The sequence below is a fragment of the Pongo abelii genome, chromosome 19 (assembly GCF_028885655.2).
Source record: "Pongo abelii isolate AG06213 chromosome 19, NHGRI_mPonAbe1-v2.0_pri, whole genome shotgun sequence".
NCBI classification, from domain to species: domain Eukaryota; kingdom Metazoa; phylum Chordata; class Mammalia; order Primates; family Hominidae; genus Pongo; species Pongo abelii.
Window position 1 is genome coordinate 73,473,951 of NC_072004.2, and position 14,614 is coordinate 73,488,564.

The 14,614-nt window shown below is 44.9% G+C and overlaps 1 protein-coding gene across 3 annotated transcripts in view; it reads left to right on the top strand.

The window, feature by feature from the left end:
* Window positions 1-14,610, top strand: part of NBR1 (NBR1 autophagy cargo receptor) — a 40,639-nt gene extending 26,029 nt beyond the window's left edge. For all 3 annotated transcript variants that reach the window (XM_024234277.3, NM_001133837.1, XM_054546238.2), the window contains 6 exon segments: window positions 91-255; window positions 3,348-3,780; window positions 4,852-4,946; window positions 5,809-5,866; window positions 6,833-6,938; window positions 13,051-14,610. In XM_024234277.3, the coding sequence (XP_024090045.2) occupies window positions 91-255; window positions 3,348-3,780; window positions 4,852-4,946; window positions 5,809-5,866; window positions 6,833-6,938; window positions 13,051-13,224 (1,031 nt within the window). In that variant the 3' untranslated portion in view covers window positions 13,225-14,610.
* Window positions 14,611-14,614: the final 4 nt, after the last annotated feature.

Below are 14,614 nucleotides of genomic sequence, written 5' to 3' on the forward strand. Positions count from 1 at the left end.
CCTTGGTTTAGTTTTAGCATGGGTAATGACTAGTGAATGTTCCTCAGCACTTTAAACACCAAGTGCAGACAAGGTTCGTGTGTCTTTCAGATTCTATGGTGTCAGTAAAGAGGAAGGCTGAGAACATTGCTTCTGTGGAGGAAGCAGAAGAAGACCTGAGTGGGACCCAGTTTGTGTGTGAGACAGTAATCCGATCCCTTACTTTGGATGCTGCCCCAGACCACAACCCTCCTTGCAGACAGAAGTCCTTGCAGAGTGAGTGTCCTTGCATTTCCCCTACCTAACAGGGTGGCACCTGAATTGTGACTGCCAGACTTGACTAGTTAGATGTGCTTTTCTTCACTGAGACTGAAGGGAGAGTGATCTTAGTTAGAAGTTCTGATCTTGGCGGGGCGTGGTGGCTCAAGCCTGTAATCCCAGCACTTTGGGAGGCCGAGGCGGGTGGATCACAAGGTCAGGAGATCAAGACCATCCTGGCTAACACAGTGAAATCCCGTCTCTACTAAAAATACAAAAAATTAGCCTGGCGACGTGGCGGGTGCCTGTATTCCCAGCTACTCGGGAGGCTGAGGCAGGAGAATGGCATGAACCCGGGAGGCGGAGCTTGCAGTGAGCCAAGATTGCGCCACTGCACTCCAGACTGGGTGACAAAGCGAGACTCCGTCTCAAAAAAAAAAAAAAAAAAAAAAAAAAAGAAATTCTGATCTTGTTTGTGTCTTTAGACTCTACGTATGCTACCTGACTGTTCTAATTAGAGCATCAGGAGCAAAGAAGCCACCATACTCATTTCTCTCATCTTCTCAGGGGCAGAATTACAGCTGCATTCCACAGTGGAATAGCAGCCAGTTGTGCTGCCTGGATTCTGCAGTAAGGAATCTTCCTGTAATTTGACAGAGCTCCTTAGCAGAGACCCCTATGGGTAGCTGAGTTGTCTGCTTTCTCCAAGGGCAGCAGTCCCAGAAACAGTGGATAGAAGCAGGAGTACCAACAAAGTTTCTCAAGGTTAAATTTTGCTGTAATAAATACCTTTATAGGCCGGGCACGGTGGCTCACCCTTGTAATCCCAGCACTTTATGAGGCTGAGGTGGGTGGATCACCTGAGGTTGGGAGTTCGAGACCAGCCTGACCAACATGAAGAAACCCCATCTCTACTAAAAATACAAAAAATTAGCCGGGCGTGATGGCTACATGCCAGGGATTACATGCCTGTAATCCCAGGTACTTGGGAGGCTGAGGCAGGAAAATCACTTTAACCTGGGAGGTGAAGGCTGTGGTTAGCCGAGATGGCACCATTGCACTCCAGCCTGGCAACAAGACTGAAACTCCGTCTCAAAAAAAAAAAAAAGAATAAATACCTTTATAACAGAAACTTCTAGGTATCAGATAGATAGAACCAATAGCATATATTTTAAGAAGTATCCAAAAATTCAAATATACTGTGTCAAAATAATATTGGAGAATCTCTTTATTATAATCAAATTTGACCTATATCTTTAAATATTATTTATCTTACTTTTGTTTAAAGTATACATGTAAGGCCAGGCGCAGTGGCTCACGCCTGTAGTCCCAGCACTTTGTGAGGCCCAGGCGGACAGATCACGAGCTCAGGAGTTTGAGACCAGCCTGACCAACATGGAGAAACCCCATCTCTACTAAAAACACAAAAATTAGCTGGGCCTGGTAGCGTGTGCCTGTGATCCATCTACTCAAGACGCTGAGGCAGGAGAATTGCTTGAACCCGGGAAGCAGAGGTTGCAGTGAGCTGAGATCACACCACTGCACTCCAGCCTGGGTGACAGAGTGAGACTCCGTCTAAAAAAAAAAATAATGAAGTGTACATGTGGCCAGGTGCGGTGGCTCATACCTGTAATCCCAGCACATTGGGAGGCCGAGGTGGGCGGATCATGAGGTCAGGAGATCAAGACCATCCTGGCTAACACGGTGAAACCCCATCTCTACTAAAAATACAAAAAATAAGCTGGGTGTGGTGGCGGGCGCACCTGTAGTCCCAGCTACTCGGGAGGCTGAGGCAGGAGAATGGCGTGAACCCGGGAGGCAGAGCTTGCAGTGAGCTGAGATCATGCTACTGCACTTCAGCCTGGGCAACAGAGTGAGACTCCATCTCAAATCAATCAGTCATGTATATCTTTATATTTTTTTCCACATGTGTGTACAAATACATAACAAAAAGGTCTGGAAAGACAATACCAAAATGTTCACAGCTGTTATTCTGATAGGATTTATGGGTAATTTTTTAATTTTTTTTTTGAGATAAGGTCTCACTCTCACCCAGGCTAAAGTGCGAGTAGCAAGTTTATGGCTCATTGCAGCCACAACATCCTGGGCTCCCCCTACCTCTGTTTCCCAAGCAACTGGGACCACAGCCACATGCTACCACAATGAGCTAAATTTTTTTTTTTTTTTGGTAGAGATGGGATTTCGCCATGTTGCCCAGGCTGGTCCCGAACTCCTGAGCTCAAGCAGTCTGCCTGCCTTGGCCTCCCAACGTGCTGGGATTTTAGGTGTAAGCCACCACATCTGGCCTGGGTAGCTTTTTTTTTTTTTTTTTTTTTGGGACACCGTCTCTGTCGCCCAGGCTGGAGTGCAGTGGCACGGTCTTGGCTGACTGCAACCTCCGCCTTCCCAGGTTCATGCCATTCTCCTGCCTCAGCCTCCCAAGTAGCTGGCACTACAGGCGCCCGCAACCATGCCTGGGTAATTTTTTTGTATTTTTAGTAGAGATGGGGTTTCACCGTGTTAGCCAGGATGGCCTTGATCTCCTGACCTCATGATCCGCCCACGCTGGCCTCCCAAAGTGCTGGGATTACAAGCGTGAGCCACCGTGCCTGGCCCTGGGTAGCTTTTTTATATCCTTTTTTACCCCCTCAAACATGATTGGCCAGTTTTCTCCCATGACTGCATCATCTTTGTAAAGAAGAGGAGGAGATAGACATATAATCCTGCAATACTCATCTCCTAACTTTTTCTCTTTTTATAGCACTGTAAGTGTATCAGTTTTGGTTTAAACTCTACTCAGTATATTAACCATCACATAAAAAGGAAAAGGGAAGGGATGGAGCTGCCTTCTTTTATGATTCATAGAGCTTCTTGGAAGCCTGGGTGTTTCTGCCTACCTTGTTTCTGTGAGCTTTGATTCTATTTTGTTTTGCATAGTCTTCAAACTTAGAATATGGTCATGGTTCCAGAACCAGCCCTTCCCTTTAGTTCTTCCCTCTCCTCTGGCTTTCATAATTCTAGCTCATGATCCACAAGGCTTTACCAAGTAAGGATAGTACTTAGGCCTGCTTTTAGCTTCCACCTGAAAATTGGTTGCTTTCATCCTTTAGTGAAATTTGCCTTGCCTGAAGAAGGACCACTTGGAAATGAGAGGGAGGAGATTGTCCATATCGCTGAGGAAGAAGCTGTCATGGAGGAGGAGGAGGATGAGGAAGAGGATGAGCTCAAAGATGAAGTTCAAAGTCAGTCCTCTGCTTCCTCAGAGGATTACATCATCATCCTGCCTGAGTGTTTTGATACCAGCCGCCCCCTGGGGGATTCTATGTACAGCTCTGCGCTCTCACAGCCAGGCCTGGAGCGAGGTGCTGAAGGCGAGCCTGGGGTTGAGGCTGGGCAGGAACCAGCTGAAGCTGGGGAGAGACTCCCTGGAGGGGAGAACCAGCCACAGGAGCACAGCATAAGTGACATCTTCACGACCTCACAGACTCTGGAAACAGTGCCCCTAATCCCAGAGGTAGTGGAGCTTCCACCGCCACTGCCCAGGTACCACTCACAGCCCCCTCAGCTGGGGTGTTCTTCAGAGGTGAAATAAAGAGAGGAACCGACCTGATCTCAAAACCCGTTTTTTCCTCAGTATGGAAAGAGACTATTTTCCATAGTAAAGTCTGAATTTAGATGAATAAAAGTTGTATTTCCCAGTATTTGTGGATTCTGGATTTAAAGAAATATTTGTTTTAGTTGGCCTTAAATTATCTGAGTATAGTCTGTCTGCTTATATTTTGATTACTGAGAGCTGGTTGTGTTTTTTTTTTTTTGAGACAGGGTCTCACTCTGTTGCCCAGGCTGGAGTGCAGTGGCACAATCTTGGCTCACTGCCACCTCTGCTCTGAGGCTCAAGCAATCCTCCCACCTCAGCCCCCTGAGTAGCTGGGACTATAGGCATGGGCCACCATACCCAGCTAATTTTTGTTATTTATTGTAGAAGCGGGGTTTTGCCACGTTGTCCAGGCTGGTCTTGAACTCCTGGCCTTAAGCGATCCAACTGCCTGGGTCTCCCCAAATGCTGGGATTACAGGTGTGAGCCACTATGCCTGGCTGAGAGCCAGTTTTTAAACACAAACATCCCTGGACCTTCCCTCCTTGTTTTATTGACTCTTCAGTAAAGGCAGCAAAAACTCAACCCAAACAGCCATAATTAGGAAGTTAAATCCATTATGGGGAAAAACACTATAAAACCAAACAAATTATTTTTAATTCTCTGGTGAATCTGTCTGAATCATTCTTGTCTCCTAATAGTAGGGAAAATGCTGGAGCCTTGACTATAATGTAAACCATTCTCCCCAAAAGCTAGACATTTCCGTTTATTGACACCACTTGATGTAGGTGGGTACATGACCAGACTGAAGCCAACATTTCTAGCTTGCCTGTGGCTAAAGAGGAAAATGGGGTAGAATGTAGCCCTTATGATGGAACCCTAAATCCAGACATGTGATCTGGATCAGAAATGTGAAGCCTCTGTAGAGAATTTGGCACTGCTGTGCTGTGTTTACTATTTCTCCACTGTTGCCATAAGTGCCTTTTCAATTTACTTTCCATATTATGTTTTTCTGAAAGGAGCTCTCCTTGTGTACATCATCATGGTTCCCCAGGAGTGGATTTACCAGTTACCATACCAGAAGTTTCTTCAGTCCCTGATCAGATCAGAGGAGGTAATGATCAGCCTCAGCTTTTTCTCTTTTTCTCTGCTCCTGTCTAATGGAAACCAGGTATAAATAGCCTCTCTCTCTTCGTGATTCTTGGCGGTTTTTAGAAACCTGCCCTTCACAGGCCGGGCGTGGTGGCTCACACCTGTAATCCCAACACTTTGGGAGGCCAAGGCAGGCGGATCATAGGGTCAGGAGTTCAAGACCAGCCTGGCCAACATAGTGAAACCCTGTCTCTACTAAAAAATAGCAAAAATTAGCCAGGCATGGTGGCGGGCACTTGTAATCCCAGCTACTTGGGAGGCTGAGGCAGGAGAATCGCATGAACCTGGGAGGCGGAGGTTGGAGTGAGCCAAGATCGCACCATTGCACTCCAGCCCAGGCAACAGGGCGAGACTCCGTCTTAAAAAAAAAAAAAGTTGCCCTTCACACTCTCCATGCTCCTCCTGCATACTCTAATTTCTATTCTCTGACTGAATATATTGTTAGACCTCATAGAGCTAGTGGAAAGAACACAGGCTTTGGAGCCAAACAATCTAGGTTCCAGCTCCATCTCCCCCTTTCCTGACATCAGCAGGTTTCTAATGGCTGTGAGTCTGTTTTCTTACTATAAAATATATCAGTGTGTTAGGATTATAGAGCTGATTTTTCTTATTCAATAAACAGTCATCTTGCATTGCATTTCTGGACAGTTTCTCCTTATCACTTAAACTACCCTTAAAACTTCCCAAATACTTAAAAAAAAAAAAAAAAGACTTCAAACACTGTGATCAGATTGCCACCTGCCTCAATAATAGCCTTGCTGTGACTTATGAAACAGTAGGTGCTTATGGATGCTGCATCTAACCAACAGCTCTTTTGCTTTTAGAGCCCAGAGGCTCATCAGGACTTGTAAACAGCAGACAGAAGAGCTATGACCACTCAAGGTAACAACCTTGTGCAGTCTCTTTTTTCAGAAGCAGGTGGATATTCTTGTATTCCTTCTGCTTAAAAGAGCCTCTCACAGTATGTACCCATCTTCAGAGAGCAGAGAAGGGGAGCCCTCGTTCCTGCTTATTCTTGTTTCTTCTAAAGGCTTTGAGCAACACTGAACAAACGGCTAAAGCTGATGTTTAAGAGTGTTCTATTTGGGAGGCCGAGGCGGGTGGATCATGAGGTCAGGAGTTCAAGATCAGCCTGGCCAACATAGCAAAACCCTGTCTCTACTAAAAATACAAAAGTTAGCCAGGCATGGTGGCGGGCGCCTGTAATCCCAGCTATTCAGGAGGCTGAGGTGGGAGAATTGCTTGAACCCAGGAGGAGGTTGCAGTGAGCTGAGATTGCACCATTGTACTCCAGCCTGGCTGACAAGTGAAACAACATAAAAAAAAAAAGAGTGTTTTATGTTCCAGACAAGGAAATAATGTCCACAAATTACCTCACTCTTAGCACTGGGGAAAAGGTAGAAAGGTTAAGCCCAGTATACATTTAAATAATTTTTTCTTGGACATACCTGGTTCTCTGCTCCCACTCATATTAGGCCAGTGTCCAGAAAATCACATTTCCTTTGCAAGGTGTTTTCTCTGAGAGAATAATTGAGCAGACAAACTGTTGATATCCTCGTGTGTCCTTGATCACATTAATTTTCAGCTAGGAGTGAGAGCCGTCATGGTTACCAGAGTGGTGTATTTCCTGCAGTGCCCATATCTTGCACCAGTAGAGCTGGGCCCTCCATCAAACCATGATCTGTAGCTATAAAGCTGATAATGAAAGCAATCGTGTTCTCTTTTTCCATCTGATTTTTTTTCTCTTAAGGAAATCTTATTTTCTTCCAAGGATTAGAGCCTAGATTATCTTGTAAAAAGGTAATGATTTGTGTTTGTTTGGGGAGATAATTTGGTTTTCCTCTGCAGGCACCATCATGGGAGCAGCATTGCTGGAGGACTGGTGAAGGGGGCTTTGTCTGTTGCTGCCTCTGCATACAAGGCCCTGTTTGCTGGGCCACCAGTCACTGCACAGGTCAGTGTGTGTGTTTTATTTTCCTGAATCTCAACTCCATGTCACCAGTGAAAGTGATGGCATCTGTCTGGGTTGAAGAGTAACATGGCATTGTGGAAAGGGCATAGGCTTTAGATTTAGTCTTTAGTTAACACACAACACAACTCTGCCACTTTTTTTTTTTTTTTTGAGATGGAGTCTCGCTCTGTTGCCCAGGCTGGAGTGCAGTAGCGCGATCTCGGCTCACTGCAAGCTCCACCTCCTGGGTTCACACCATTCTCCTGACTCAGCCTCCCGAGTAGCTGGGACTACAGGCGCCTGCCACCACGCCCGGCTAATTTTTTTGTATTTTTTAGTAGAGACGATGTTTCACTGTGTTAGCCAGGATGGTCTCGATCTCGTGACCTCGTGGTCTGCCCGCCTCGGCCTCCCAAAGTGCTGGGATTACAGGCGTGAGCCACCGCGCCCGGCCAACTCTGCCACTTTCTAACTATATGACTTTAGCCAAGTTACTTAAGGGAAGAAAAGAGAAGAATCTATTAGTGATGATCTATTAATATTTTCTATAGAGAGAAGCTATTCCAGGTGTTGGCACTATGGCATGAATAAAACACCAGTTCTTGGCCAGGTATGGTGGCGCTTACCTGTAATCCTAGCACTTTGGGAGGCCAAGGTGGGAGGATTGCTTGAGCCCAGGAGTTTGAGACCAGCCTGGGCAACATAGTGAGACCCCCATCTCTACAAAAATATTTAAAAATTAGATAAGTATGGCCGGGTGCGGTAGCTCACACCTGTAATCCCAGCACTTTGGGAGGCCGAGGCAGGCGGATCACAAAGTCAGGAGATCGAGACCATCCTGGCTAACATGTTGAAACCCTGTCTCTACTAAAAATACAAAAATTAGCTAGGCATGGTGGCAGGCGCCTGTAGTCCCAGCTACTCGGGAGGCTGAGGCAGGAGAATTGCTTGATCCAGGGAGTCAGAGCTTGCAGTGAGCTAAGATGGCGCCACAGCACTCCAGCCTGGTGACAGAACGAGACTCCATCTCAAAAAAAAAAAAAAAAGGTATGATGGCATGCACCTACAGTCCCAGTTACTTGGGAAACTAAGGTGGGAGGATCACTTGAGCCCAGGAGGTTGAGGCTGCCGTAGTGAGCCACAGTGGAGCCACTGCACTCCAGCTTGGGTGACAGAGTGAGACCCTGTCTCAAAAAACAACAACAAAAAAGACACTGAGTCTTGGCCAAAAACTATGGGAAACAAGTGAGGTGCATGGATACTTAAAGTACATAGTAAGATACTATGCTGGCCAGGTGTGGTGGCTCATGCCTGTAATCCCAGCACTTTGGAAGGCTGAGGCGGGCGGATCATGAGGTCAGGAGATCGAAACCATCCTGGCCAACATGATGAAACCCCGTCTCTACTAAAAATACAAAAATTAGCCGGGCACGGTGATGTATGCCTGTAATCCCAGCTACTTGGGAGGCTGAGGCAGGAGAATCACTTGAACCTGGGAGGTGGAGGTTGCAGTGAGCCGAGATCGTGCTACTGCACTCCAGCCTGGACAACAGAGTGAGACTCCATCTCAAAAAAAAAAAAAAGATACTATGCCAGTGCTATCAGACAGATGAAACACTTCAGCCTGGTGTGCCCAAGTAAGGCTTTCTGGTAGATGATGCCTGAACTGAGTCCTAAAGGACAGAGTAAATGTTCATCAGGAAAGAGGGAGGGAAAGGTCATTGTAGACAGTATAGCCAATAAAAAAGACTTGGAAATGTGAGCATGGAGTGTGAATCTGGTCTAAGAAGAGGAGTAAGACGAAAAAAGACTGGCTGGGCTTGGTGGCTCACACCTATAATCCTAGCAGGTTGGGAGGCCGAGGCTGGTGGATTATTTGCATCCAGGAGTTCAAGACCAGTTTGGGCAACAGGGCAAAACCCTGTCTCTACTAAAAATATAAAAAATTAGCTGGGCATGGTGGTACACGCCTGTGGTCCCAGATACTCAAGAGGCCGAGGTGGGAAGATCACTTCAGCCTGGGAGGCAGAGGTTGCAGTGAGCTGAGATCACACCACTGAACTCCAGTATGGGTGACAGAGTGAGACCCTGTCTCAAAAAAAAAAAAAAAACCAAGGCCGGGTGTGGTGGCTCACGCCTGTAATCCCAACACTTTGGGAGGCTGAGGCGGGTGGATCATGAGGTCAGGAGTTCACGACCAGCCTGACCCACATGGTGAAACCCCATCTCTACTAAAAATACAAAAATTAGCTAGGCATGGTGATGTGCCTGTAATCCCAGCTACTCAGGAGGCCGAGGCAGGAGAATCGCTTGAACCTGGGAGGTGGACGTTGCAGTGAGCCGAGATTGCGCCACTGCACTTCAGCCTGGGTGACAGAGCGAGACTCTGTCTCAAAAAAAAGAAAAAAGAAAAACAGACCAAATATGTAGGCAGGATGCTGTGTTATGAGGTTTGGATTTTATTTTAAGGCTAATTAATAGGAGCAATTGAAGGGTTTTAAGGAAGTGATTGACATGATGAGATCTGTTCTTAGTAAGATTACCGGCTACATTGTAGAGGCTGGTAGAGCCAGTAAAGAAATCCAGTTGGGCGTGGTGGCTCATGCCTGTAATCCCAGCACTTTGGGAGGCCGAGGCGGGCAGATCACGAGGTCAGGAGTTCGAGACCAGCCTGGCCAATATGGTGAAACCTCATCTCTACTAAAAATACAAAAATTGCCGGGCGTGGTGGCACGTGCCTGTAGTCCCAGCTACTCGGGAGTCTGACGCAGAAGAATTGCTTGAACCTGGGAAGCAGAGGTTGCATTGAGCTGAAATCATGCCACTGCACTCCAGCCTGGGTGACAGAGCGAGACGCCGTCTCAAAAAAAGAGGAAATCCCTAAGAGAATCCATGTATTGGTGGAAAGGAAGGGTAGAAAAGATAATTAAGAGATGGAAATGGCATAACTTTGAGATGATGATTAAGTGGCTAAAAAGAAGTCAAGGATAGGCTGGGCATGGTGGCTCACATCTGTAATTTCAGCCCTTTGGGAGGCCAAGGTGGGCAGATCACTTGAGCTCAGGAGTTTGAGACCAGCCTGGGCAACATAGTGAAACCCTATCTCTACAAAAAATACAAAGAAATTAGCCGGACTTGGTGGCGCACACCTGTAGTCCAGCTACTTGGGGGGCTTAGGTGGGAGAATAGCTTGAGCCCCAGAGGCAGAGGCTGCAGTGAGCTGAGGTCATGCCACTGCACTCCAGCCTGGGCAACAAAGCCAGACACTATCTTGGGGTGGGGGGAAAAAGTCAAGGATAAATTCCAAGTTTCTGGCTTAGTACTGTTCATTAAGAGCAGAAGAAGAGAACTAGGTCAGTTTTGCTGGACAGTGTTAAGTTTGTGGCATATCCAGGTAAAGGTAAAGATATCCAGAGTGCAGCTGGATATATAGTTGTCCCTCAGTATCTATGATAGTTGGCTCCAGGACCCCCCGTGGGATACTGAAATCCATAGATGCATAAGTCCCTTATATAAAATAGTGTAGTATTTACATATAACCTAGGCACATCTTCTTGCTTGCTTGTTTAGTTTTAGTTTTTTAGAGACAGGGTCTTGCTCTGTCATCCTGGCTGGAGTACAATAACTAGATTGTAGCTCACTGCAGCCTAGAACTCTTGGGTTCAAGCAATCCTCTCACCTCAGCCTCTTGAGTAGCAGGGACTACAGGTGGGCACCACCATGCCTGGCTAGTTTTTTAAAAATCTTTTTGAAGAGATGGGGTTTCACTATGTTGCCCAGGGCAACTAACTCCTGGCCTCAAAACAATCCTCCTGCTTCAGCCTCCCAAAGTGCTGGGATGACAGACTTGAGCCACTGCACCCAGCCCATCTCATATACTTCATCTCTACGTTACTTACAATACCCAATACAATGTAAATGCTATCTAAATAGTTGTTATACTGTATTGTTTAGGGAATAATGACAGAAAAGTCTGTACATGTTTCTTTTTTTCTCCCCAAATATTTTCAATCCTTTGTTGATTGATCCATAGATGAGGAACCCACAGATAATGGCAAGCCAATGGTATCCATCCAGATCACAGGGGAGGAATTTGGCCTGGTGATACATGCTTGAGAGTCACTTGCCTACAGATTATGGCAGAAGCCATCTGATGGAATGAGATGATCCAGGAATAATGGGGAAAGCAAGAAGCAACCTTTAAGGATCAGGGAAAGGAATACTCTGAAAGAAAGCTGGGAACTAGGAGGAAAATGAAGAGAGAGAGTTCTATGCTGGAACTTAGGGAAGGGTGTTTTAATAAGGGGGACATGGTCAACGGTGTTAGATGCTACAGAGAGATGTGAACTGGTGGTGAGGAATTTGAGAGTGGAAGTATGCCACACTTTCAAATAGCCAGGCTACAACAGGCAGAAGCTAGGATACATAAGACAAGAGGAAGCATTCTTAAAGTTGGGTGAGACTTTAGAGATGGGCAAGCCAGCAGTGAAAGAGGTTAATGATAAAGATGAGAGACAGATTGGAGATGGAGAAAGATTTCTGAAGTGGTGAGAGGTAATGAGATACAATGCAAGGTACATTCCATTAACCTGCAAAGGAGGATGGATAATCTATTCTGAAATAAGAAGGTAGAATGGAACAGTGGAATCAGGTTTGGAGGGAAATGCTTAACATGTTTGCATACTGTTCTCATCTTTACATACTTTTTCAACAACCCTGCAAAGTAGGAGGTATGATATATCTTCAGTTCATAAAGGAATCGATAGCACAGTTGGTAAGTAAATGGAAGATTAGGGTTTGAGTCTAAGCCTATCTGCCTCCAAAGTTAATAATCTTTCTGCTGCACAGTTTCAGTATCCCCAGTGTGTGAAATTGGGATAATAGCAGAACCAGAGGCCAGGCGAGGTGGCTCACATCTATAATCCCAGCATTTTGGGAGACCAAAGTTCAAGGATCACTTGAGCCCAGAAGTTCAAGACCAGCCTGGGCAACATAGGGAAACCATCTCTAGTAAAAAATTTAAAAATTTGCCAGGCGTGGTAGCGCGGACGAGTGGTCCCAGCTATTTGGAAGGCTGAGGCAGGAGGATCACTTGAGCCCAGGAGGTTGAGGCTGCAATGAGCTGTGTTCACACCACTGCATACCAGCCTGGGGAACAGAGTGACACCCTGTCTCAAAAAACAAACAAAACAACAACAACAAAAAAACAAGCGTTTAAGGATTTAGGAAGGTAATGCTTCCACCACAGGGCTTGAATGAATGAATGTTAACTTCCTCTTACCTATTCTTTTTTTTTTTTTTTTTTTTTTTTTTTTGAGATGGAGTCTCGCTCTGTTGCCCAGGCTGGAGTGCAGTGGCGCGATCTTGGCTCACTGCAAGCTCCACCTCCCGGGTTCACGCCATTCTCCTGCCTCAGCCTCCCAAGTAGCTGAGATTATAGGCGCCTGCCACCACGCCTGGCTAATTTTTTGTATTTTTAGTAGAGATGGGGTTTCACTGTGTTAGCCAGGATGGTCTCAATCTGCTGACCTCATGATCCGCCCGCCTCAGCCTCCTAAAGTGCTGGGATTACAGGTGTGAGCCACCGCGCCCAGCCCCTCTTACCTATTCTTTTGGAGGAGAAAAAATCAAGAAGCCTTCCCAGGTTGTAATTTCCCAAGCTGTTTTTTTTGTCCAGCTCCTCTGCATATCTGACAAAATTTCCCATAGCATCTTTCAGTAACACTTTTATCTTGCTCATACTTCCCCCATCATCACAATTACATTTATGTTCACAGGGTCTCCGGGGCTTGCTGTCATTCCTTCATCTGGCCAAAAAATGCTTCTTCCTGAAAGTCCCGAGTGAAGCATTCTCCTAGTTCTAAGTACAGTTCATTAGCTCCCCGGTTTCCCTTTTCTCCTCCTTCAAGTACACACATAACTAATCTAAACAGGGCCTTCCCAGTCCGAACCGTTGGTATCAAGTACACAGGAGTGCCATAGCCTTGAATCTAATTACCTAGTACTTTGAATAAATCTGGAAAGACTAGTATGCTTGCAAGATGATACAAATGTGTAAAATAAACATTTAAATTATACAGAATTTTTTTTTTTTGCTTTGCTTGTCTCTACACAGCCAATAGTTTCTGAAGATCAGACAGCAGCCCTGATGGCCCATCTCTTTGAAATGGGATTCTGTGACAGGCAGCTGAACCTACAGCTGCTGAAGAAACACAATTACAATATCCTGCAGGTTGTGACAGAACTTCTTCAGTTAAACAACAACGACTGGTACAGCCAACGCTATTGAGGAGTGACCTTGTATTAAATAACTGCCTGCTGCTCAGAGATGATCTTTATTCTGTCATTGGGGTATGGGATAGAAGCCCTTGCTTATTTTTAATCTGATGAATCTGTATAGAACCCATTGTTGAGTTACCAAGACAATACCTGTTACAGTATTTTGGGGAGCAAATTAAAGACCAGAACTTAAATTTTCACTTTAGACATTGGATGAATAGTATGAAGACAGTTTTTCAGTTGATTTGGATAAAACTATTTTAGTGCATTGACAAGTGTAACTTCAACTTCGTATAGAACCATTTTTCTTTCTGCTTTTATTGAAGTTGAGTATTTTTCTTTGGTTAATTTTGGTTATTTTTCTTTGGATTTTTTATGGGGATATCTTAATTTTCAGGTTTTGAAAGACATTAACCTCGGAAGTTGTTTTTAAGAATTATTCTCATAATTTCTGTAATCCACCTCAAGTTTCATAGTTATTTGGCATTGAAATAACACCCAGAGCATGATAGAAATGTTGTTACTCTTCCTCTCTCAAGGAGAAAGTAATTTTCCTGCAATACTTAATAATTGGTACCGTTGCTTTCTAAAGACTCCATGGTGCATTCAAGAGTATCCAACTTCAAGGGAATCTCTGCATTTCAATGAAAGGAGGAAGAGTGTGCTGATAAACCCACCAGCACCTATTGAGCAATGTCTATTATAGTAATTTTGCATACATTTTTATTTAAGGGAAAAAATATAGGTATTGTGAAATATTTTGCTAATCTTGTAGAAAAGGAAAAAATCCTGTTATTTAAAGGGAAAAGTAAATTTAACAGTTGCCTTTTTTCTTAATGTCAGGGCAGATCTTATTTTACAGTACAGTGGGGGAAATAGAAACATGTGAAAGGCGAAAGGCAGGCTCCTAAATTAATGTCAGTGAAGTTCAGGGTGGGCAAATGAGTGTGTGTGAGGTATAGGAAATGCTGATGACTTCTTTAATGCTTGAAGTCCGTTCTAGCCCTAGAAAGCCTAGAACAGGAAGAGGCAGCTGGTGTTCTGCAAAACTTGGACGGGGGCAAAGTTGCTGAAAAAGTTTTGGTTTAACCCCAAGATAAGTGGAAAAGAGCTTGTCCATGAACCCAGGTTCTCACTCTGTTTACAGAAGGGTGTTGAGTACAGTTGGTGAAGGAAGAGGTAACAAAAAATGCTAAATATTTTATCCATGAAAATGACTTCCAGAAAAGGAAGAATATGAACCCCAGACCGAAGGGGAAAAGATAGTTAATAGTATTATCTAACCTGGTTGGTATTTGTAATGAATGGTGATTTTAATTAGTCATTAGCCATAATGATGTTTATTTACAGTATAACTCCTGAATGCTACTTAAATAAACCAGGATTCAAACTGCAAGCCA